The following is a 25,975-nucleotide window of genomic DNA, read 5'->3' as shown; positions in this document are numbered from 1 at the left end:
CAGTAGTTAAAATAAGAATATCAACTAACAGCATGCATGTACAGGCCGATATTCCCTTCCATATATGTACATCATTATATTAACTGTCAGTTTTAAATACTGTTTGAGGAAAATGATCAGATATATAATACTAAAATTGGTTTATGTAAGAACCTACTTTATTGTCATTATAATTCTATGTTCATAACATGGCATTTATTAGAGCAATTAAAAATGTGGTGTGTTAAACACTTTGGGATAAAGTTTTTATCTACACAGCTTCTTTGTGCAGTTTAAAGTAATCAAGACACTCATTACCCAATAGTCAGGTGACAGTATACATAGTTACACTGTTTGCTCCTATCATACAAGTGTCATTTGACAGCAAACTTGGTTGCTGTTCAGTTCAGTTCAAAATTTCATATTACTTGCCTGTGTTAAATAATAATTGTGTGTGTTTTCTGGGATATTTATTGTAAACAAATACTTGGACATAAATATTTCAATTGATTTTAGATTGTATAATCTTGTTTGTTGAAAGTGAATCATCAAAATGGCGACATCTGCATTTTCTAGAAATTTTGATTTGGTTAAATATTATTGTTGTACAATCTGCGAGAAAGAACGGTCTGTAGAAATAGATGCAGAATTTTACTGTAAAAAATGTCGCAAGTATTACTGCAAACCATGTATTCACTCTCATAGAAAGCATGGTTGGTGGTTTAATAAAAAATCTCCTTATGGAAAGGATAAAATAATGAAGTGGCCACGTTCTAAGAAAATGGAGAATTATCTCATAACATGCAACATACACAAGGATGAAACAATAACAGCATTGTGCAATGGCCATAGTGAGCTGTGCTGCTCCAGATGTGTTGAGCTTAATCACAGGTACCTGATAATGAATAATTATGTTGTTTATTAGTATTATAAATACTGGAATTGTATGATGAAATTACCAGCGTCCATAGTCAGTCATTGAGATTATTGTTAGCAGTTGCTTTACTTTTATTTCCTAATGATTACATGCGTGTTATTTGTTGGTCAACTTTTAATTTACTTACTGTTTAAAAAAGATGTTTATAATATAATGCCATTTTTAAATCAATTTAATAATAACTATACAGATGTAATTCAAATCTTCAATAACTTAATTCAAGAAAACTTAAATCATTGTCCCATTCTAATGTTATCCTTAACTATAAATGAACAAAATCAGTCAACTAATATCAACTTTGATTTATGACATTTTTGCAGATAGAACAAATTTACATACAGTTACTTAATGACCAGTCCGCAGACTTGGCTTTCAGGCCACTTCTTATATTAAACAATAAACCTTTTTAGTTTAAACCTATTTATTTTAGCTCGATTGCATCGAAAGCCTAAGGCTTATATAAACGCTCTCGAGTCCGTTTCCTGGGCCTAGAACCAGTACTTGGTGTCTTTGGGGGAGATCTAAAGAACGCTCCCACGGTGGGGATCGAACCCGTGACCTCCCAGTCGCTAGGCGGACACCATATCCATTACACCACGGCAACCTTTTTATCAATGTATATATTTTATGTTCTCCAACCGGGTGGGAGCTTAATGTATCACTTTATTGATAATCAATATAAAGTTTGATTTCGTGTTTCGATGGAATTGATTTAACTTGTGTGTAAATCAAGATTCTCTGCTAATTATATCTGTCATACTCCATGCTCGTCTGCCCATCCTTTTGTCTGTTTGACTAGTAACTAGTTTCTAGGTTAGACCTCAGAAAATAATGATCAGAATTGACAAAACAGTTGAAACCCTTTTTAAGGGTTGACATGTTAACCTATTATCAAACAGTTACAATATACCATAAAGGGACATGCACACAGAAAAAAAAATCTGCTTTGATTAAATTTCATTGAGCTATTTGCCATTTGGTTAACAATAAGTGAGACAATATTATATGAAATTGTTCGTGTTTGCACACAATTTCATGAACAACTGAACCTATGTTAATTAAATGGTCTAATGATTCTTCTGGACGTTATTAATACTTTGTGAAAAGTAGATATCTGAAACATGTAAGCCAATATCATGTACTTTTTTAGTCAGGTATGCAAGAGTTGTGAGCATTTTGTGAGGTTGTTCTGATCAGTTGATCTGTCAGTGAGTATATACATGTTGACCAAATCGTCTAAGAAACCACAGGGTCCTAGATTGTTAGTTATTTTGCATGTAATACTTAAAGTGGTTCTCTGCTCAGTTTGTTTCAAATCATGTTGATGGGGTCAAAACTTGCCACCCCAAGTGATCAGATGTATAAACACCTTTATTGTTTATCTCAACAAAAAAACTTCTCTAAAACTGATATTTTGTGTGTAACAAAGTATGGTACTCCTCTTCAAAGTTTGCTCAAATCATGTGTCTGGGGTCAAAACTAACCAAGCCTATGTGTCAAATGATTTAATTAGACTGATGTAGTAAATAACCTTAAAAATTGTATTCTAAGAAACCACAAGGGTCTGGGGTTTAATGTTTGGTGTTTAACATCATTATGTGGTCCTCTACATAGTTTGATCAAATCATGACGCTGGGGCAGTCTTCGAATAAGCCTACAAGCCCGAAGCCCAAGTCGATTCTTGGGCCAGTTGGTCGATCCTAAATGCTTATAAAATAGCCCGACAGGTCGATTAAATATTTGAGCGTTATATCAATAACCTGATTTATACCCGTTTTTAAGATGCACGATTAAATTCGCTATTTAAATGCCTAAAATGACGTTATACTTTTAAAGAATTGCATGAACACATGCGGCCGCCATTTTTTTTAACTGTTGTGTAAACATCCGGCTATGTTGCTATTTAAAGTAATGATGATGCCCAATCGAGATGAGATTATTCAAACTGACCATGCGTAGATCACGTTTCGGGATGTTAACGCATCGGTCACTTCGTAATGTTTTAAAATAATGACTAATCTAGAAGCGTATTTAATTTTAGAAGTGTTTTTCGAAAATGTATTTATAATTCATGAAAAATGAACGAAGTAATTTTTCAATAAAAATAAAAGAGTCTGTAAGGGATATTGTACGCATTGGTTTACAAATAAATTGATCCTTAATACAGATAGATTTCCATATGTTTTACTCAATTATTCTTGCATATTAGGAGACGTTTTTTTCAACTAATTATTAATAATTGTAGAACTTTCGTTTATTCTGTAATCTCTTTCTGCTACGTGACCTACTTTGCTACTTATAATCTGCTTACGAATATACAATACTTTTCACGGTTGACACATGCTTATCAAAACATCAGGAGTAAATTGAAGAAGCAGACATTGTCATTTGGTAGATTGGGCAATTAACACAAACGGTGGCCTTTTTGTTTTGAAGCCACATGCCGACAATTCGGAAATTTACCGGCGATAGTCCTAGTAATAATACAATAATAATCAATTTGCTTTAAATAAAACCAAACACCGGTCAAACTGATTAATGGAATCATTGAATGAGAACATGTGTAATAATAAAGTTAAAATAAACAGCATAATCATCTGGTGCATTTTGTATAAAATGCATTTCAACAGGAAACAAAATATCCTTTATTACTGTAATCACATGCATCTGTTTTTACTAATGGAAGTAGATTTTCTGATTGTTAATAACTATTTTGGTGTTCCTGGCCAAAAAAGTCATAAAATTTATATTGACCTCTTCGGGCTATCAAACATGTCTTCGGGCTATTCAAAATTCCATCTGATTAGCCCGAAGGTCTATTTTGCCAAAAAAATTAGCGTGAAGATTGACGCTGGGGTCAAAATTCCCCTTACTCTAGGTGTTATTTGTTTTTGTCCCTTACCGGTATTACCGGTGGGGACTTATGGTTTGCGCTCTGTGTGTCCGTGAGTCTAGCTGTGAGTCCGTCAGTCTGTCACACTTTTCTGTCTGTCTGTCTGTCTGTCTGTCTGTCTGTCTGTCTGTCTGTCTGTCTGTCTGTCTGTCTGTCTGTCTGTCTGTCTGTCTGTCTGTCTGTCTGTCTGTCTGTCTGTCTGTCTGTCTGTCTGTCTGTCTGTCTGTCTGTCTGTCTGTCTGTCTGTCTGTCTGTCTTCATTCATTCATTCATTCATCATTCATTCATTCATTCATTGTATGTGTGTGTCCCAAAACTTTAATCTTGGTTAAAGTTTGATTTCTTGCGCATTATTGAAGATAGCAACTTCATATTTGGCATGCATGTGTATCTCACAAAGCTGCACATTTTGAGTGGTGAAAAGTCAAGGTCATCTTTCAAGGTCAAAGGTCAAATATCATTTATTTTTCTTACCTTAAACTTTAACCTTCGTTAAAGTTTGGTCATAACTTTTTTAATATTGAAGATAGCAAGTTGATATTTGGCATGCATGTGTATCTCATGGAGCTACACGTTTTGAGTGGTAAAAGGTCAAGGTCATCCTCGAAGGTCAAATGTCAAATTTATGGCTTCAACGCGATGCAATAGGGGGCATTGTTTTTCTGAAAAACACATCTCTTGTTTCATGTTTCATCACCCCAACCTATAAACAAGAGCAGACAACTGTATCAAGCATTTTGTAAGAATTATGGCCCTTTTTTTACTTAGAATATGCATATTTTTGATAAATCTATGTTAAAGTTTACGTACCACCTCAAATATTTTCAATGTCCCTTGACATATTGCTTTCACATTTTGCAAACTTCTTTACCAACATGACCCCAACCTATAAACAAGAGCAGACAACTGTATCAAGCATTTTGTAAGAATTATGGCCCTTTTTGTCTTAGTAACTGAATATTTTGTTAAATTTTGTGTTTAGATCCACTTGACTTATAAAGTATCAAAGCTATTGCTTTCAAACTTCAAATATTTTCTTACCATCATGAGGGTACTGTACCTGCCAAGTTCAATTTCACCTTGACCTTTGAATGACCATGACTCTCAAGGTCAATAGTAAATTTTAGTTAAATTGCCATAACTTCTTTATTTATGATAAACTTGTATTAATACTTTGACAAAACAACACTTACCTGAATACCACAATGGATTCCACCCAAATAATACCCCACGCCCCAACCCAGAATCCCTGCCCCCCACCCCCAACCCCCCCCCCCCAAAAAAAAATTCTTTATTTTCGAAAGATCATCTAATAAATTACCACACCCCACATTATACCCCCTCTAAAATACAAATATTTATTGTCCCCTACTGGTTTCACCGGAGGGGACTTATGGTTTGCGCTCTGTGTGTCTGGCTGTGAGTCTGTCTGTGTGTCTGTCTGTGAGTCTGTCACGCTTTTCTGAATCCTGCAAAAACTTTAAAAGTTCTTAATATTTTTTCATGAAACTTGCAACATGGATAGATGGAAATATGGACATTATGCACGTCATTTCATTTTGTTCCTAAGTCAAAAATTGTGGTTGCTATGGCAACCAAATGAAATAACATTCTGAAAATGGTGGAATTTCTGACAATGGTGGAGCCAGTAGGGGACTAGATTGCTTGACAATTGCCTTGTTTACTTTATTTTTGAAGGACCGTCCAAACTTTCCACCCAAGCTATTACTATAAAATTTGAAATAAAATCTTATTACTTTGTTTTATGTCTTTACAAATGTTCAATACATTGCGGAATATATTACTTTGATCTTATTGAATTATTTGAACAATTACCCCATGATGGCTTACGTTATACTGTCAAGCACTCGAATAGTCGAGCGCGCTGTCCTCTGACAGCACTTGTTTAGGTTATTTTACATTAACTTTTTCATTTCTACACCGATTCACTTCTAATTGATACTGAACTTCTTTTATGGCAATACGTGCCGCGTTGGGATACCCGTCGGCCTTTGCCGTGCCATTTTTAGTTGTATTTGTAAAGTGTCTGGAATACTTGTTGAGTAACGTGTGACATAAAAGTTGCACTGTTGGAAGGACAGACAGGCATGTGCAAGTATAAGCTCTCCCTCCATATTAAGCCTCAAAATATCATGCTTTCATTTAGTTTCCATTTCCATAGTTCTTGTTATTATGCCCCCCTTCGAAGAAGAGGGGGTATATTGCTTTGCTCATGTCGGTCGGTCGGTCGGTAGGTCGGTCGGTCCGTCCACCAGGTGGTTGTCGTATGATAACTCGAGAACGCATACGCCTAGGATCATGAAACTTCATAGGTAGATTGATCATGACTCGTAGATGACCCCTATCAATTTTGAGGTCACTAGGTCAAAGGTCAAGGTCACGGTGACCCAAAATAGTAAAATGGTTTCCGGATGATAACTCAAGAACGCATACGCCTAGGATCATGAAACTTCATAGGTAGATTGATCATGACTTGCAGATGACCCCTATTGTTTTTGAGGTCACTAGGTCAAAGGTCAAGGTCACGGTGACCTGAAATAGTAAAATGGTTTTCGGATGATAACTCAAGAACGCTTTTGCCTAGTATCATGAAACTTCATAGGTAGATTGATCATGACTCGCAGATGACCCCTATTGATTTTGAGGTCACAAGGTCAAAGGTCAAGGTCACGGTGACCCGAAATAGTAAAATGATTTTCGGATGATAACTCAAGAACGCTTTTGCCTAGGATCATGACACTTCATCGGTACATTGATCGTGACTCGCAGATGACCCCTATGGATTTTCAGGTCACTAGGTCAAAGGTTAAGGTCACAGTGACAAAAATCGTGCTCACACAATGGCTGCCACTACAATGGACAGCCCATATGGGGGGCATGCATGTTTTACAAACAGCCCTTGTTTAAATGTGTAGATTTGTTTAAAGCATTACATAATATCACTGACTATTCCTTGGTATGTACATGTATTGATTGTTTATTTCAGCCAGTGCAGTAAAGTGACTCCAATTAATGAGCTGACTGACATGCAGCCCACAGACCTACAGGGACTGTCAGTGGAGCTGGAAACTGTTCTGGGAGAAATCAAAAGCCTTCAGATCAGTCAGGAGCTCAGTGTTCAGGCATTGCTAAGAACATATAAGGAACATGTGGCAGTCATGATAGAACAAATGCGTGGCAATTTAAATTTTAATATAGATGATATAGATGAGTGTGGTAATAGTTATGTGGGTACATCAGGCGGACATGAGCAATATTTAAAAGAAGAGATGTGTAGGAGTGTTCTTTTTATCTTGAATGAATTTGATAATATTACTGTGAAGGAACTAAACGAGATGAGAGATGAAGTTATAAGCATAAAAGGGTCAGTTACAAGTTCTATTCATAAATGCACCAGTCTTCACAATGACTTGTCACATTTCCATGAATTTGTTCAGAAAATTGGAGATAATAAGGAGCTCTGCCTTATAGCCAGCATAAAATGTAAGCATATAATACAGCAGGCATTAACTCTGCTAGGAAAGTCAAGCAAGGTGTTTAATGTCCAGAGTATTACTAAGCACAATGTGAGAATACCAAGTGATAAACGTATATGCAATATCGGTGGCATATGTGTTCTTCCCGATGGGCATGTACTGGTTGTAGACTGTACAAATCAGAATGTCAAGATGCTGAACCAGCAGTACCAGGTGGTGAGTCACTGGGATGTGAATGCTCGGCCAGTTGACATTTGTTTGATCACACCCAGTGAGGTTGCAGTAGCTGTGAATGACCATGATAGCAAGATACATGAGGTCCAGTTTATCACTGTCAACCAGGGAAAGCTCGTTCCTGGCAGGAAGTTTCAGTTACAACATGAATGTAGTGGTATTGACCATCACCAAGGAGTCCTTTTTGTCATCTCTAGTGAAGAACTGTACAAATACACACTGAATGGCAAACAGGTCTGCAGTCTCTATAGGTCATTTGAATATAAAGGTAAGAATCATGGTGAATCCATCCTGATAACATTTGTAATATGTACAGGGATTTTTCTAGCCATTATGGGAAAAGGAGTCTAGTCGAATTTTGTTATTAGCTCGGCTGTTTTCAGAGAATACCCGAGGTATTGTCATAGCCAGCTCGTCGTCTGTTGTAGGCGTTGGCTAAAACCTTAACATTGGCTCTAAAATCAAAGTGCTTCCACCTACAACTTTGAAACTTCATATGTAGATGCACCTTGATGAGTTCTACACGCCACACCCATTTTGGGGTCACTAGGTCAAAGGTCAAGGTCACTATGACCTCTTGTATAAAACTTTAACATAGGCTCTTAAATCAAAGTGCTTCCACCTACAACTTTGAAACTTCATATGTAGATGCACCTTGATGAGTTCTACACGCCACTCCCATTTTTGGGTCACTAGGTCAAAGGTCAAGGTCACTGTGACCTATAATATAAAACTTTAACATAAACCTTAACATTCTTTGTAGGCGTCGTGCTTTAACCTTAACATTGGCTCTAAAATTAAAGTGCTTCCACCTACAACTTTGACACTTCAAATGTACATGCACCTTGATGAATTCTACGCACCACACCCATTTTGGGTCACTAAGTCAAAGCTCACTGTGACCTTTAATATAAACTTTAATATAGGCTCTTAAATCAAAGTGCTGTTACCTACAACTTTGAAACTTCATATGGAGATGAACCTTGATGAGTTCTACACGCCACACCAAATGTTGGGTCACTAGGTCAAAGGTCAAGGTCACTGTGACCTCTAAAAAAAATCTGACAAGCTTTTGCAGCCGAGCGTTGGCACCTGTTATGCTGTGCTCTTGTTTTAAATCCATACAATGACAAATTTGGAAAGTTTTATCGACTTAATGAACCGAATTGGGATTTATTTTTTTAATCAACAAATATTGACCCATAAGGTTTGATCTTGTTTTTTTTTTTTTAAATCATATAAATTATAGTTATAAACTTTGTGAGATGAAAATAAAATAAAATTCAGATGTCATAGCAGAAAACCAGCTGATGTATTATAAAATATTTGTTCTATAATTCATATGTGCCCTTGAATACTACAGTACATTGTAGCCAAAACAAGATTCAGAAATATTGATTTATAAATATGAGTAATGAAGTATTTTGACTGTCACTACATGGCATGTCTATAAATAGAAACTGAGTTCCTGGGAAAGAGACACTTTCTGACCCTGTCTTAATTTTGTGGTTTTTAAATGATTGTACATGTACAATATGTTTGTTAAATTGAATAATTTCATAACGCCTTAAAGCATAGGTACTCTTGTGGTTGTATTCTTTTATGAAGTGTTCAAATGTATGTATTAATTTCATTGTAATTATAGTAGTATGTTCATTTAAACATTTTGCTGTTGAAATTGGTTTTGTATCTAACTAGCTAGAAAAGTGTCAATAACTGTTGTTTTGAATATTATTTTTCCTGTTATAAACACTTGAAAAACACAAATAACGTTGTAACACAGCACATGAATTATGTCTGCTTTGGTCAATTTCACTAATTTCATATTCATACTGCACATAGTAACATGGTATAAACATGTTGATTGAACTGAGCAATTGTTTCTGTATGTGTAATTTTTTCAATCGAATAGACTGTGTAATTTTGCTTCAATTCATATCTTACTCACCAGTCGCATTTCAACATGTCAAACATTTACACAATAGCTCTGCTACTGAAGTTTATTGTCACGCTTAACTATTGAATCATTGAAATGTATGCATATATTTTAGATGTGTAAAGGCCTCTTTATAGCAACATATGCGTAATACAATATCACTGCAGTATGTTTAATAAGATTATTTAATATTTACAGTAATTCAATATCTTGATGTTACTCTGTTTTGCAGTATACAAGTGTGCTGTGAGTCCCACAGGAGACAGGCTGTACATCACCAGCCTCTGGCTGGACAACAAGCTTCACACCCTGGCCAGGGATGGCACACTCCTGGCTACATGTACAGACCCAGCACTATACTATCCACGTGGTCTACATGTGACCCCTGCAGGCCAGGTGCTGGTCTGTATTAACAGCTGGCCCAACACTGTACTACAGGTGGGCTGGGAGGGAAAGAGTAAGCTGGCTACTCTTGCTACTGAGGAGGATGGAGTGAGGAACCTATGGTCAGTCTGCTACAGCAGCACCGCATCATCCATCATTGTGGGACTGTACAGGGACGACAACATCCTGGTGTTCAGAGTGGAATAGTGTGAACATGTAAGCATTAGTTGTTGTAATTAGTGATTAGTATTTCAATTACAATGTGTTGTTTAGCATACCAACATAGTAGTGTGTGATGTTACAATACAAAATTAAGTGTGTAGTTTAAGATACAAATATGTATTGTTATCCGATTACACAATGTGAGGGTTTTTGTTTGAACATTAGATCTAATGCATATTATGTTATGTTGCCATAATGTTTGTGTCATTATGGTCCTAAAATTTAGTTCTTATAAACTAAAGTTCTTGCATGAAAAAAACAAAGAATTTCAACTGAACATGTAATATTTCTACATAGATGCACATGTACATAGCAACTGAGGCTATTTTTAGACTTTCATTTCTATAAACACTATGATGCCATGTAAGAAATGTACATGGATGTATACTTTTTTTATAAAATATGAAATTGTTTAAGTAATCTTTGGGGGAGTATATATTGATATTGTACGCAATGTTTACAGAAAGGTAACACTTGATGTAATATTTATTAATTTGCCATGTTTTATGCTGTTGAACATTTGTTATTGATTTTAATTATATTTATATAAACGTGTGTGTGTTAATTACATTTTTTATAAATTTGTTTGAGTCCATAATATACATACAAGAAATACATCAAGCTATTCTGCTGCTACAGTCGCTGCTGAGTCAACGATGCTGAGGATGTGGTGGACAAGGATGACCTGAATACGCAGAAGGTAACATAGACCCTTTGTCAGACCTTTTCTTTGTCATTTTGGGAAAAAATGCCATTGTGGGTTTGGAATATTTTCCTGTGAAAAGTCAATTGATTTGGGAAAAACTAATTTAATATCATTCTTTCTAATATATCAAATTATATGAATAAAATCATTTTATGATAGTTATATACTTTTATAGATCTAAGTGAAATTTGATTGAGATATAAAAATTATAATGCATAAAAACGGGAACATCACGTCAGGCAATTTAGGCGTGTTTAGTGGAAAAAACGCCCCGATTGGACGTTTTTATCACATCTTTACACAGTAACATATATGCCAAAATTTGACAACAAATGGTGAATGTTTGTGTTTATTGGAAATTTTGAGCACTTTTATCGTTAATTTTTATCAGAACGTCCTTTTAATAATGGAATATTCGGGAGTATCGGGTAATGAGTAGCAACGGTAAAAGTAGTAAGTTGGCAGTAATAGATGAAAAGTATGGTTTCATATGGATGTATTAAGGAATCAATCGAGAAGCGATTATGGGTATCTATGCAGAAAAGGGTTAAAACAGTTTTTGTTAAATCTCGTTATTAATGACTTTATTGCTGTTTTTTCTTGAAGAGTCATAACGCACCGTCATAACATCATTTCACTCTGAAAAAAAACAAACCCACATATGTAGGGTGCAGCCCTCCCCCCCCCCCATGGTCCCGGGGCATCTGAAAAAATTCCTGTTGAAAGCACTGTAATTTTAATACATGTAAGGCACTTATTTAAAAACAAATAAAATGCTTTGGGTATGGGTCTGTTTTACAGACCCATAAATTCACCAGGAACGCGCCGTCTTGTGTATTTTCTGTTTATTAAGAATGCAAAAAGATGAGGTGGTAAAGAACATAATGAATTTACATCAGGTAAAATATCCTATTAAATTGTTTGTATATTGTAAATATGGTAAAATATCCTCTTAAATTGTTTGTAATTGTTTGTATATTACATATGGTAAAATATCCTCTTAAATTTTTTGTATATTGCAAAATCATTGATATTCCTCCTCATCAAATTTTGGTGGTTACAAAAGTATTTCATGGACATATTATTAGTTAATGTGGGGATTCTTCAGTTTGGAAAAATAAATGAGGAATTTGTGTCAGTTCATTTCCCGTGTGTTTGTGATAAATTTGTGGATCGGTAAAACCTTAAAATCAACAAAAAATAGCCCCAAATGCATAATAATGGTTTTACAGTGTTACCTCTGTATTAAAAATGCTAAATATGAAGTGGACAAGAATATAATATGATTTCATAGAAGTTAAAATTGTGTCTTTTCTTTTATGTATCATGTTTACCATGTTGAGTTTGTATAAAGTTGTGAGATATTTAGTTAAGCTTTGAATTCCTTGGTTCAATAGAGCCTGTTTGCAAGGAGGTGTTAAGTTCTTGATGTGTATACTGTGTTTTTTTTCCCTCAATTATAGGGGCCAAAATCGGCCCCATACCAAATGCTGGAACTATGTATTTTTCCCAAACAACTTCCTAAAATTTCCAATTGAAGGTAAAGTAAAAGAAATTTGTCTAGGGGATAGTGTTGTCCCTGATAAGCCTGTGTGGCTGTATAGACTTATCTGGGCAGACACTTAGTGCACAATTTATAAAGCCCTGTTTTCTCGGAATGAGGCTCAAAGTAAATCCCCACTACAGTCTGTTACAGAGTTGTACAAGATGATACCAGGTGAGACTTGTTATGGGAAAAGGGTGCTTAATGCATTTTATGTACCATCCACAGATTAGCCTGTGCAGTGCGCACTCAGAATTATCAGGGATAATGATTTCCATTTTTGAGGAAATTTTCGCTTTAAAGAAATTATTTCTAAACAAAAATCATGTCTTGGTGGAAAGTGTCATCTCAAGTTAGTCGGTGTGGACTGTACAGGCTAATGTGGTAATTTACATATTCATTAAGCCCAGTTGTCCTGAATATGGCTCAAGTTTAGTCTGCTTCCAGTCTGTTGGTATTTGTAAATTCTGATTAGAACAAATATGGTATAAAAACCACTATGATTAAAAACTGGTAATTGAGACATCGGTGTACATATAAATGCAAATTTAACATACATATTGAGCAATTCTAATAGTAGCTCACAATTTCCCACTTTAACATTGTTTGCCATTTTAAAGGAGTTGGCAACTCATTTTTTCATAAAATTGAAAATTTTGAGCCGTATTTTGTTCACAAAATATCATATCAAACACAGTTAATGTTGAAAATAACTTGGACAAAATATTGTTTTGTTATTGGTAACTGTGAAAATATAGATTTATGGGCGTCGTCAAAGTACAGGCAAGCTAGTATTGTAATATGATAGTTATTAAGGGCAAATGGCCTGTAACATAATTTTTACTCCAAGGTGTATGTGAAAAAAAAGCCTTTTCTTTCCATCTTTATAAAGTACACGTAATGGGCACTTCCTTATATGCAAGTGGACTGATAAAATGAGCACTGAAACTGAATTTTTCAACACAAACGCATGTCAAATAATATATTTTGATTGGCTTTGTGCAATTAAGTTCCATGCAATTAAAAAGACCTATTATTCCCAAATTAAAAGATAGAATTTTCCTGATGTTTGATATTATTACGCTTATTTTCCTCATTGGTGTGGTACAGATACTTTTTTCAATTTGGCAAAAAAATTGCTGGTGTATTACTAATTTACTAGTTCAAAAGACTTCATATTGGTTTTCTCAATGTTACAGCAACTGCTAAGCACAGAAGACATAGGAGTAGTGAAAGGCTCAGCCAAATCAAAGTCCAGCGATGTGAGGGTGACACAGCCTTTCAAGTCCTCGTATTGCAACATGAAGGACATTTAAGCTGAAACTAACAAGGGAGAGAACTGTAGATCTGCACCAGCAGTGAGTTGTTGCCCTTAACCCTTTGCATGCTGGGTAATTTGTCTTCTGCTAAAATGTCGTCTGCAGAATTTCTAAAATTAGCATTTTCTTCGATTTTTTTTCAAAGAATACTATCAGAATAGCAAACAGTTTGGATCCTGATGAGACGCCACGTTCTGTGGCGTCTCATCTGGATCCAAACTGTTTGCAAAGGCCTTTAAAATTCGGCTCCAGCGCTTTAAGGGTTAAGTTGTTTAATGTTTTATTTATTAGCTCATCTATTTTTTGAAAAAAAATTATGAGCTATTGTCATCACCTTGGCGTCGGCGTCGGCGGCGTTGGCGTCGGCGTCCGGTTAAGTTTTGCGTTTAGGTCCACTTTTCTCAGAAAGTATCAATGCTATTGCATTCAAACTTGGTACACTTACTTACTATCATGAGGGGACTGGGCAGGCAAAGTTAGATAACTCTGGCGTGCATTTTGACAGAATTATGTGCCCTTTTTATACTTAAAAAATTGAAAATTTTGGTTAAGTTTTGCGTTTAGTTCCACTTTTCTCAGTAAGGTATCAATGCTATTGCATTCAAACTTGGTACACTTACTACTATCATGAGGGGACTGGGCAGGCAAAGTTAGATAACTCTGGCATGCATTTTGACAGAATTATGTGCCCTTTTTATACTTAGAAAATTGACAATTTTGGTTAAGTTTTGTGTTTAGGTCCATTTTATTCCTTAAGCATCAAAGCTATTGCTTTCATACTTGCAACACTTACTAACTATCATAAGGGGACTGTGCAGGCAAAGTAATGTAACTCTGACTGGCATTTTGACAGAATTATGTGCCCTTTTTATACTTAGAAAATTGAAAATTTGATTAAGTTTTGTGTTTAGGTCCACTTTATTCCTACAGTATCAAAGCTATTGCTTTCATACTTGCAAGATTTATGAACTATCATAAGGGGACCGTGCAGGCAAAGTTATGTAACTCTGACTGGCATTTGGACGGAATTATGGGCCCTTTATACTTAGAAAATTGAAAATTTGGTTAAGATTTATGTTTTGGTCCACTTTACCCCTAAAGTATCATAGATATTGCTTTCATACTTGGAACACTCACAAACTATCATAAGGGTACAGTAAAAGGACAAGTTGCATAACTCTGGTTGTCATTGTTACGGAATTATGGCCCTTTTTTGACTTAGTAACTTTTAATATATGGTTAAATTTTGTGTTTCGATCCACTTTACTTCTTAAGTATCAAGGCTATTGCTTTCAAACTTCAAATACTTACATGCTATCATGAGGTTACTGTACCTGGCAACTTGAATTTTACTTTGACCTTTGAATGACCTTGACTCAAGGTCAAATTATTAAATTTTGCTAAAATTGCCATAACTTCTTTATTTATGATTAGATTTGATTGATACTTTGATGAAACTACTCTTACCTGACATACCACAATAGACTCCACCCAAACCATCCCCCGTGCCCTCCCCCCCTCCCCCCTCCCCCTCCCCCCCCTAATTTTTTTTTTTTTGTTTTAAGATCATCTCACAATGACCACCACCACCCTCACACCACTATACCCCACCCCACCCCCCCCCCCCACCCACCCCCCCCCCCCTAATTTTTTTTTTTTTTTTTTTTAAGATCATCTCACAAATTACCACCACACCCTCACACTATCCCCCCCCCCCCCTCCCATTTTGTTTTTAAAACTGTTATGTTTGAAATACCGTCCAACCATCGCAACCAAACCCCCCCCCCCCATCGCCATCGCCCCCCCCCCCCCCCCCCCCCCCCCCCCCCCCCCCGATTTATTTATTTATTTATTTTTTTCGCTTTTTTGGAAGATAATGTTATAAATGTCCACAACCCCACACTATACACCCCTCTTCACTCCACTCCTCCCTCCTTTGTGATTGAAAATGAGAGTCCCTTCACCTTTAAAAAGAAAATAGATGAGCGGTCTGCACCCGCAAGGCGGTGCTCTTGTTTTTATAATGTCTTACAACTTACATGTAAATTGACTTTAAAACTGTTTTCTAGTGTGAATTTAAACAGATTTTAACCATCAAAGATCAGTAAAAGCAAGGTAAAATAATATGTGTGTGTGTTTTTTTGCAACGTTGGTGAGACATTAATATTATTATTAAATATTAATATTGTTGCCTCCCATTTATTGAAACATATAATAACAATAAAACATATCTAATGGCATTTTAAAAGTAATGTGATTCATAGAATAAGTACAATAAAAAAATATTAAATTTTTAACCAGATGGTTTTCCTTCTTTGTGTTATGCAGCAAAAAATTGGCTAATAGATAAATAAGCTGTGATGTGGAAAAATGGGGCCTAATGCATGTGCTTAAATTGTTGTCACAGATTAGCCTGTGCAGTTCGCACAGGCTATTCACGGACAACACTTTCCTCTTAAAGGTATTTTTTATTGAACAAATTATCCTCTTTATGAAAATCCAGTCTAGTCAGAAAGTACCCTCCCTTATTAGCTTATGTGAATTTCACATGCTAATCTGGGAGGACACTTTCTAACATTAGTGATCCGCATATTGGCTTATGAAAATACATTTCTGGAAATGGAGTAAAGATTATAAATATAAATTTACAGATAAGTATAGCATTAGCCAACACTTTGCTTGTTTTAATACAAAATGACTTAATTGTATTTATGTTTTTGCTATTAAGGACAAGGAACCAATAAAATGCCAGATTAGAAATTCATGTTTTTGAAAACCTTCACAGCCAGTCAAGAGGCATAGTTTGTTATAGATTGTAAAATACTTTGTTACAAGTTCCTATCACCCACTGTGTTGTTGTTGTTTTCAGCAGAGCACCAGCATTGATATCAAGTTGGCCCAGCAACCACACCAGTCCCGCCTGCAGAAGCCCCAGTCCAGATTGACCCTCCCCCTCCATTGACTTCTAACTCCTCCCCCTTGACCTCCTGCCTCAAAAAGTCAGCATCGTTGAACAACTCTGTTCTGCAGGAAATTCTTAGGGTGATTCTGTTCTGACAAACGCAATGCCCACGTCACGTTTTCCAAACATAAGCCTGGGTAGTTTTGTTAAGCTAGAGTTCCGCGTGGGCCTGAAAGGGACGAGTGTTACAGACACGAAAAGTTATAGCAGTAGTTATGGTAACGCTAACAGTCAGTTGTTGCTGTTGGACATTCACAACAAATATCATGAAGAATAAAAAGTTCAATCACTTGTTCCAATCTTTATGGGACAAACAGAAATTGAACAGGAGAGAATCAAGGAACAATAAAAGCGTGAGCTTTCCTAGTCTGCTGTTGATAGTTTGGACAACAGTAGGGTTACGGACTGCCCCAGATTGTCCTCTCAGCGGCCAAAATATCATAATAGAACAGACTTTTGGCAATGTTACTGACAAAAAAAGGCAAAAATGACTTGGTTGTGAACACCAAGAGCGCGATACATCTATGCTGACACAGAAAGGCGGTAATAACTTGGTTTTGAAAACCCAGAGCACAATACATCCATGCTGACACAGAAAGGAAGTAATGACTTGGTTGTGAACACCCAGAGCACGATACATCCATGCTGACACAGAAAATAAGTAATGACTTGGTTGTGAACACCCAGAGCAAGATATATCCATGCTGTTACAGAAAGGCAGTAATGACTATGCTGTGAACACCCAGAGCACAATACATCCATGCTGACACAGAAAGGCAGTAATGACTTGGCTGTAAACACAGAGCACAATACATCCATGCTGACACAGAAAGGCAGTTATGACTTGGTTGTGAACACAGAGCACAATACATCCTTGTTGACACAGAAAGGCAGTAGTGACTTTGCTGTGAACTCAGAGCACGATACATCCATGCTGACACAGAAAGGCAGTAAAGACTTGGTTGTAAACACCCAGAGCACAATACATCCATGCTGACACAGACAGGCAGTAAAGACTTTGTTGTAAACACTAAGAGATCCATACATCCATGGGGTGTGCCACAGCCGCAAATTACGCCCACTATTGTGAACAAGGTTCTTAAAGTGAACACGTCTGGTTTTGTTATGAGCACATAGCACTCCAAGCCCAAAAGGCCTCGCATTAAATTGATGCAAGAGAAGGCTTTGGAAAATAACAGCAGTTTTGTTGTGTGGTCCAGTACGCCCTTCGACTCGCAACCTGAAGAAAGCAGAACTCAAACTCGTCTCTTAGCAATATCAGCAAGGCTAGCATGTCATCTCAGCTTCTTGAACTTCAGGTGAGACCTTACAGTGTTAATTATTTTGTTGAAATTTTGGGGCCGAAATTCAGCCCCATTCTTATCTCATAAAGTCTATATCCATGATTGCTGGCTAAAGTTCTCAATTCATGGTTTCCCGGAAGAAAAAGAATGTTTTGATAGGTTGCAACATTGAGTTAATCAGAACTCAAATTCAGCCTTTGGCAATATCAGCGAGGCCAGCATATCAGCTCAGCTTCTTGAGCTTCAGGTGAGATCATACAGTGTTATTCATTTGTCGAAATTGGGGCCAAAATTGAGTCCCATTCCTAATCTTAAACAGTTTATTTTTTCCATAATCACTGACTAAAGTTCTCAATTCAAGATTTGACCCCAAACAATGTTTTAATAGGTTACAAATTGAGTTTGTTTCCTTATGCAGCTCTATAAGTTGAACCTTAGCACAATTTATCTTGATAACACTTATTCTCAATTTTTAAATTATGTTTAGCAATAACTACAACCATTCTCCCAATTAAATTCAAAACACTATGATTTTTTACGAAGTGTCCCAATCCAAAAATGGTTAAAATAAACTCTGCACAGAGCTAGCCCCTAGTTATAGCACATTTTAAAGTTTTTTAACCAAAATAACTGGCTTAAATATACCCCCACAAACGTAGTTTAGGGGGGTATATAGGAGTGAACTTGTCGGTCAGGCGGTCTGTCGGTCAGGCGGTCTGTCGGTCTGTCTGTCGGTCCGTATTAAGTGTCCGCTCTCTAATTCAAGTAGTTTTCATCCAATCTTCACCAAACTTGGTTAGAAGTTGTATGTACATGATGTCTAGACCAAGTTTGAACATGGGCCTTGCCGGGTCAAAAACTAGGTCACGGGGTCACTTAGTGCGTTTTAAACATTCAGCATGTTGTCCGCTCTCTATTTCAAGTAGTTTTCATCCGATCTTCACCAAACTTGGTCAGAAGATGTATCTAGATAATCTTAAGGCCAGGTTCGAACATGGGCCTTGCTGGGTCAAAAACTAGATCACCGGGTCACTTAGTGCGTTTTTTAACATTCAGCATGGTGTACTCTTTCTTATTCAAGTAGTTTTCATCTGGTCTTCACCAAACTTGGTCAGAAGTTTTATATAGATGATCTAAAGGCCATGTTCGAACATGGGCCATGCCAGATCAAAAACTAGGTCATGGGGTCACATTGTGCGTTTTTTAACATTCAGCATGGTGTCCTCTCTCTTATTCAAATAGTTTTCATCCGATCTTCACCAAACTTGGTCAGAAGTTTTATCTAGATGATCTGAATGCCAAGTTCGAACATGGGCCATGCCAGATCAAACGATAGGTCACAGGGTCACTTCGTACGTTTTACACATTGAGCATGGTGTCGGCTCTCTATTTCAAATAGTTTAAATCCGATCTTCACCACACTTGGTCAGAAGTTGTAACTAGATGATGTGTAGGTCAAGTTCGAACATGGGCTATGCTGGGTCAAAAACTAGGTCACGGGGTCACTTAGTGTGTTTTAAACCTCACCATGTTGTCGGCTGTCTAATTCAAGTAGTTTTTATCCAATCTTTACCAAAATTTGTCAGAAGTTGTATCTTGATAATGTCTAGGTCAAGGTTGAATATGGGTCATGCCGGGTCAAAAACAAGGTCATGGGGTCACTTAGTGCGTTTTAAAGATCACAATGTTGTCTGCTCTCTAATTCAAGTAGTTTTCATCACATCTTCACCAAAATTGGTCAGAAGTTGTATCTGGATGATGTCTAGGTCAAGTTGGAATATGGGTCATGCTGGGTCAAAAACTAGGTCATGGGGTATCATAGTGCGTTTTAAACCTCACCATGTTGTCCGCTCTCTAATTGAAGTAGTTTTCATCCAATCCTCACCAAACTTGGTCACAATTTTTATCTAAATGATCTCTTGGACAAGTTTGAACATGGGCCATTCCGGGCCTAAAACTAGGTCACCAGGTCACTTTGTGCATTTTTTAACATTCAGCATGGTGTCCGCTCTCTCATTCAATTAGTTTACATCCGATCTTCACCAAACTTGGTCAGAAGTTTTATGGAGATGATCTTAAGGCCAAGTTAAAACATGGGCTTTTCTGGGTCAAAAACTAGGTCAAGAGGTCACTTAGTGCGTTTTAAAAATTGAGCATGGTGTCCGCTGTTTTTTGTGAAGACGACATGCAAAATATTATGTTTCAATGCGTAATGTGGGGGTATTTGTCACGTCTGTGACACAGCTCCAGTTTGCTTATTTAACTAAGTTTAATTACTATTTTGAACTCACATCTATTGTTTCTTATTAAATGCAATGCAGTTGTATTGTCTCACATTTAAAGTTGTTATGTCTCAGGTATAAGTCATAAACTTTCACATTTAAAGGTGTGCAGACTCACACTTAAATATGTAGATTGTAACATTTATAGTTGTGTTGTCTCACATTTTAAGCTGCTGAGTATCACATTTAAAATTATGTAGCCTCACATTTAAAGTTCTATAGTCACACAATTAAAGGTGTGCAGTCTCACATTCTTAATTGCTCAAGTAATGCCTGTTTTTGATTTACAAAAATAAATATAACACCTTGCTACAAACACAAAAATTCCAATTTCAAGTTGGTGCATGTAAAACATTGATACTACGTTATTCTGAGTTCTAATTGGTGAAAAATTAATTGCAATATTCTAAATATCAATTAAAGGCACGATGTTTGGCATTTAAAAAACAGGTCTGTAAAGTAAGGTGTTGCAAGGCTTATTCATGTGTCACTAAACAATCCGGTTTTAGTTTACTTTCCATTTCCTTTTCAGTGAACTTTACTAGCAAACATGACTAACGTCATTGAAGTGAAAGTCGATGACAACCCCCTTCTTGCACAAATACTACAATTGCTTAAGAAATTCAGCACGGAGACGTCTTGCGTCAGACTACCAAGCCTCCTATCAATATCTTCTCCCATGTTGGCTACATCAACACTTCCAACAGCAGAGCCTTGGTGAGTTCGACTTCCGTCTCGGCATCGATGTCGCTTAGCAACAATTGGATGATTGCGTCGACAAATTAGGCCGGACAAGTTGCTCGAACTGAAACGATCTGATTCAACAGGTAGAGCAGGCGTTGCCTGACACGTCCGTTAATGTGACTGACCACGATATGTTGTTCTCGAAAAATGTGAACCTTAGGCCTGGAGAGCAGTATGCGATTGACGCCATTCAACAACAGTTGTTGTCGGCAATTCTTGGGTTTGGGGTGGCGACTTCGGCGTCGGGACTCACTCCATCTCTGTCTATGGCCCAGTCGCAGCAGCAGCAGCAGCAACAAGAACAATAAGTAGTATCTTAGCGGTGTTCTGGGATATGCGGCTTCATGTATGTGCTTAAATTGTCATCCCTGATTAGCCTCTGCAGACTGCACCTACATTAAGTCCTATTAAATTGTCATCCCAGATTAGCCTGTGCAGACTGCACATACATTAAGCCCTATTAAAGTGTCATCCCATATTAGTCTGTGCAGACTGCACATACATTAAGTCCTATTAAAGTGTCATCCCAGATTAGCCTGTGCAGATTGCACATACATCAAGTCCTATTAAAGTGTCATCCCATATTAGCCTGTACAGACTGCACATACATTAAGTCCTATTAAAGTGTCATCCCAGATTAGCCTGTGCAGACTGCACATACATTAAGTCCTATTAAAGTGTCATCCCAGATTAGCCTGTGCAGACTGCTCATACATAAAGTCCTTTAAAGTGTCATCCCAGATAAGCCTGTGCAGACTGCACATTCATTTAGCCCTATTTTCCCAGAATGAGGCTTATATACTACACTTAACATCAGTATTTTATGTGCCTGAAAAGTTCCTAGCATCAAATGGGAATAATGTGCTTTTACATTGATCACACTTAGTAAATACAATGCAAATAGCACTTGATCTGATATCAATTTTAATCATAGAAGGTCAGGGCATTAAGTTTTGTATATTTTCGACCGACATTCAGCCCCTGAACCAAAAGTTAATCCTTGCATACAAATCTGCTTTAATATAATTTTTAAATTATATTTAATTTTATTAAAATAATTACGTAAAAGCCTTCAGCTCATTTTAAAATTATTTTCTTCATGTATTTTCAATATTTATTTAAATTCTTGGATTTTGTTTTAATAGCCTGTTCCTACAGGAACCCATGCAATCATAGATCGGTACCTAGCTGAACAACAGGCTGTCTGGTCAGCTGGGCCCAGACGCCCAGTGACACTTCCTGGCCCAGGACCTTGGGGCAAATGCTCAACTAGTCCTACCTGCAGGGTGGAGCCACTCTGAACCTGGGGCTCCATACTTTCTTGGCCAGCGGCCAAGATTACCTTGTCAATAAGGTAGGTTGGTAATGTACATGTAATTAACCATTTATAATGTGCAGTGATTAACTCCAAATTTTAATTTAAACAGTTTGTGTTAAATATTGATAAAACTCTATCCTGGCTGCTAACTTAAACAAATCATTTATGTAAGTGTTAAATATTTATAATAGCCGCCATTTGTATTGCCTTGAAAGGGCTCAGTTGGGGGGGCGTACACATGTGTCCTTGTTTGTAATTCTCCCCGTCCTTACTTTCATCCTTATGTCTGACCCACCTTTTAGTGTTGCATGTAATTTAATAAATATTGGTTCCTGAGGGACACAAAATGTTTATATCAAGTGTACAATATATAGAAGGCTATGTTTGTATCAAGTGTTTAATGTATATCCCATTTGTATCAAGATCCTTCAAACATAATTTATTTCTTAAATATTTGTTTACTCAAACAACATTGATTGACTTCTTATATAACTGATGCCATTTCAGAATGCATTAAATAATTTTGTTTACAGGGACACATTCCTGGGATGCCCTAAGGTCTTTCTATCTGTTCACAGAGGTCTTATACTCATAAGTTCAAGCCCAGTGAGTGATGTTCACATTATCAAACTCTGCATCTCAATAGGTAAGTCACCTTGCCATTGCAAAAGGGGCCACTGTGGCAAAGCATTCAGGAGACCCAGTCGTAATAGCCTTAACCTTTTGATGCAATAAAGCTTTCACAAATACCCAATAGGTAAAACCCAATACAAACTGGGGTTTCTGCTCTTCAATTAATTGACCAGTTTATCTAATCTAAGTTTAAGGGTTAAGCCACAAACTACTTTATCTAATATAGAAATGTGAAGAAAATGCAAAACTTGCAAGCTAAACCCTCAAATTTGCATTTTAAATTTAACATCTTTAGTTACATTAAAACTCAAAACCACAACAACAATAACATGAAACAATTTATGAGCAGGTACCAACATATTTGACTCTTTAAATCTTGACAAAATCAGGTTCCATATTAACTGTATGTATGGTTTTTAAACTAACATTGAATTACGAAGAGGGATCAGTGATGTTCGTAGCTTTTAGTTTAGGGGGAGGGTATATAGGAGTGAACTTGTCTGTCGGTCTGTCTGTCTGTCTGTCGGTCGGTCCGTATTAAGTGTTTAAATATGGGTCATGCTGGGTCAAAACATAGGTCGCGGTGCCACTTAGTGCGTTTTAAACATTCAGCATGTTGTCAACTCTTTAATTCAAGTAATTTTCATCCAATCTTCACCAAACTTAGGTTGACGTTTTATCTAGATGATCTCTAGACCTAGTTTGAACATGGGCCATGCCGGGCCAAAACCTAGGTCACGGGGTCACTTAGTGCATTTAATGCATTGAGCATGGTGTCTGCTCTCTGTCTCTTATTGACGAAGTTTACTTCCGATCTTCATCAAACTTGGTCAGAAGTTTAATATAGATGATATCTAGGCCATGATTGAACACTGGCCATTCTGGGGAAAACAAACTAGGTCAAGGGGTCACTTAATGCGTTTTACACATTCAGTATGGTGTCCGCTCTCTTTTTCAAGTACTTATCATCCCCTTCTCAACAAACTTGGTCGAAAACTTAATCTAGATGACCTTTAGGCCATGTTCGAACATGGGCCATTCCGGGCCATAAACTAGGTCAAGGGGTCACAGGTGCGTTTTACACATTTAGCAAGGTTTTCCCTATTTCAAGTACCTTTCATCCCCTCTTCATGTGGGGGTATTCGTCACGTCTGTGACAAAGCTCTAGTTTGTTTGTTATTAAGTTAATGAATGGCTTTTTGAGAGAGTATCAAGTGTGTTGCCAGGGTAATGAAATGCTTATAAAGTCTTAAAAAATGTTGTCTTAATTTATACATGACATACTTAATTGCAGAAACCCGGATAGCAAGGCGTTGAGTTTGTTCTTGAAGCATTTGCACCAGAAGCAGTCATCATCTTGATATTCTGGAATCTCCATGGTGAAGGACGACCTCAGTCTGTGAACAAAATGCAGAGCTAACCTCAGGTGAGTGTTCAAGTCATGTGCATGTTTTTTTAGGCCCCCAAGTTCATAGATGTGTGGGTGAATGTAGATTTTCCTTTGTCCCTCCATACGTGCATCCTGCTGTTGGATTTTTATGCATAGTCTTAACTCGAAAAGTATTGTTTCTAGTGTGATTAAACTTAACATATTTTCCAAACCATACTGTGAACTTGCCTACTTGTGTATTTTGATTTCGTTTTCTTTGACATATGTGGAATTTTGAGACAAAAGCAAAATGTAGGTGAATGGTGGCAAACCCTTTCACTACTTCAAAACAAAACGTTTGATTCCGACGGCAAAATGTATATTCATCAAATCACAATCCAAATGGTTTGGTAATAAAAAGAATACACTTTAATTTAATCACTTATTATTAATTATTATTTTATGAGTAGTCTCAGGACCATTATTTTCTCGATGGATTCAAATCAGATTAGTTGTATCATTCTGAAATACCAAGTGCTCCGCGTGTTCTTTTTTTCCATCGGTATCAAAGATAAAATGAAAAACTGACATTTACAGTAACAAGTCTTTTTTTCAGATGCCTTTTGACGAAATCAAACCATCCGATCAGAAACACAGACTGTTGCAGCAGTTGTTACCATATTGACCGCAGTCAAACCTAAGAAGCTCAGAGATAAATACTGATTTAGTTCTGCTAGTCTCTGCATATCGCCTGGTTTGGTCAGCACTTACTCTGATTCTTTGAATATTATGACGGATGGAAATGAATGACCTTGTTCAGATCGAAATGGCAGAATGACACATCACAACAATTCAAGTGGAAAGCCAGAAAGTCATGTCAACAGCCACATTTTGTATGTCACCAGCCAAGTTGTTTTCAAAGACAAACAATAGTTTATGCTCTATTGTGTATGTGACCAGCCAAGTTGTATTCAACGAAAAACAATAGTTTCGTTTTATTTTTTATGTGACCTACCAAGTTGTTTGTATAGGTCCCTGGTTTAGCAAAGCATTTAAAGTATTTTTAAAAGCACACATATTGCATGTCAATTCAATGTCTTTGCCTGTATTATGAAACTTTCACTACAGATGTTGATCCTCATGATGGTAAATAAATGGGAAATACAATGTTATCAAAGATTTGTTAAGATTGCCAAAGCTGTTTAAATGATGCTGGTAACTTGAACAAGATTGAAAAAAACATTGGAGTGTTTTCATGTTATAAGACATGTTTCAGTTGTCTGTTTTTAACCCGTTAATATAGATTAGCTAATGAAAAGTATTTGTTCAGAAAGGTGTAAAATGTTTACGCTTCAGATTTTTGTCAATCAACCTTATGAAAACAATACTAGTCAATTGGCTCATTCGGGTCGGTATTCTATCATGAATCTTTTTTAGTAGCATACTATGTATTTCATGGGAATATAAATAAATTCGGGGCAAAATTATTTAATCTTCCTGAAATAATTGATTCTGTATTTACTACTAGTACTTTGTTGATTTCAATGGATAGTGTTTGTTAAATGAGTAGAGTATGACTCTTGTTGAAAAGCTTTAAATGAAACTGTGAATTAAAAAATAAATATTAAATTTGTTTTACAGTTTTATGAAAAATGGCAAAATATTGTTAAGTTGTGTTGTTTTATCATATACTAACATGGTCATAAGTGTTAA

At 36.6% G+C, this 25,975-nt stretch overlaps 1 protein-coding gene and 1 long non-coding RNA gene across 5 annotated transcripts; both read left to right on the top strand.

Annotated features, from left to right (window-relative positions):
• Positions 1–288: 288 nt before the first annotated feature.
• LOC127866011 (uncharacterized) lies at positions 289–9,972 on the top strand. The gene is made up of 4 exons (XM_052406204.1): positions 289–870; positions 6,817–7,808; positions 9,736–9,816; positions 9,893–9,972. The coding sequence occupies exons 1-4, from the start codon at positions 533–535 to the stop codon at positions 9,970–9,972; spliced, it is 1,491 nt and encodes a 496-aa protein (XP_052262164.1). The 5' UTR covers positions 289–532.
• A 33-nt stretch (positions 9,973–10,005) lies between these two features.
• On the top strand, positions 10,006–25,233 carry LOC127864737 (uncharacterized). Of its 4 annotated transcripts, XR_008042252.1 has the most exons (9): positions 10,006–10,076; positions 10,722–10,782; positions 13,531–13,689; positions 16,520–17,931; positions 20,731–21,250; positions 22,088–22,296; positions 22,794–22,906; positions 24,188–24,319; positions 24,879–25,233. It is a non-coding gene; the product is annotated as an uncharacterized LOC127864737 (long non-coding RNA). The 4 variants fall into 4 exon arrangements; XR_008042253.1 differs by having other exon boundaries at positions 20,731–22,296; positions 22,794–22,840; XR_008042251.1 differs by having other exon boundaries at positions 20,731–22,296.
• Positions 25,234–25,975: the final 742 nt, after the last annotated feature.

Source organism: Dreissena polymorpha, chromosome 1, assembly GCF_020536995.1.
Source record: "Dreissena polymorpha isolate Duluth1 chromosome 1, UMN_Dpol_1.0, whole genome shotgun sequence".
Taxonomy (NCBI): domain Eukaryota; kingdom Metazoa; phylum Mollusca; class Bivalvia; order Myida; family Dreissenidae; genus Dreissena; species Dreissena polymorpha.
Note: the sequence above shows the minus strand (reverse complement) of the source record. Positions and strands in the feature narration are given on the sequence as shown.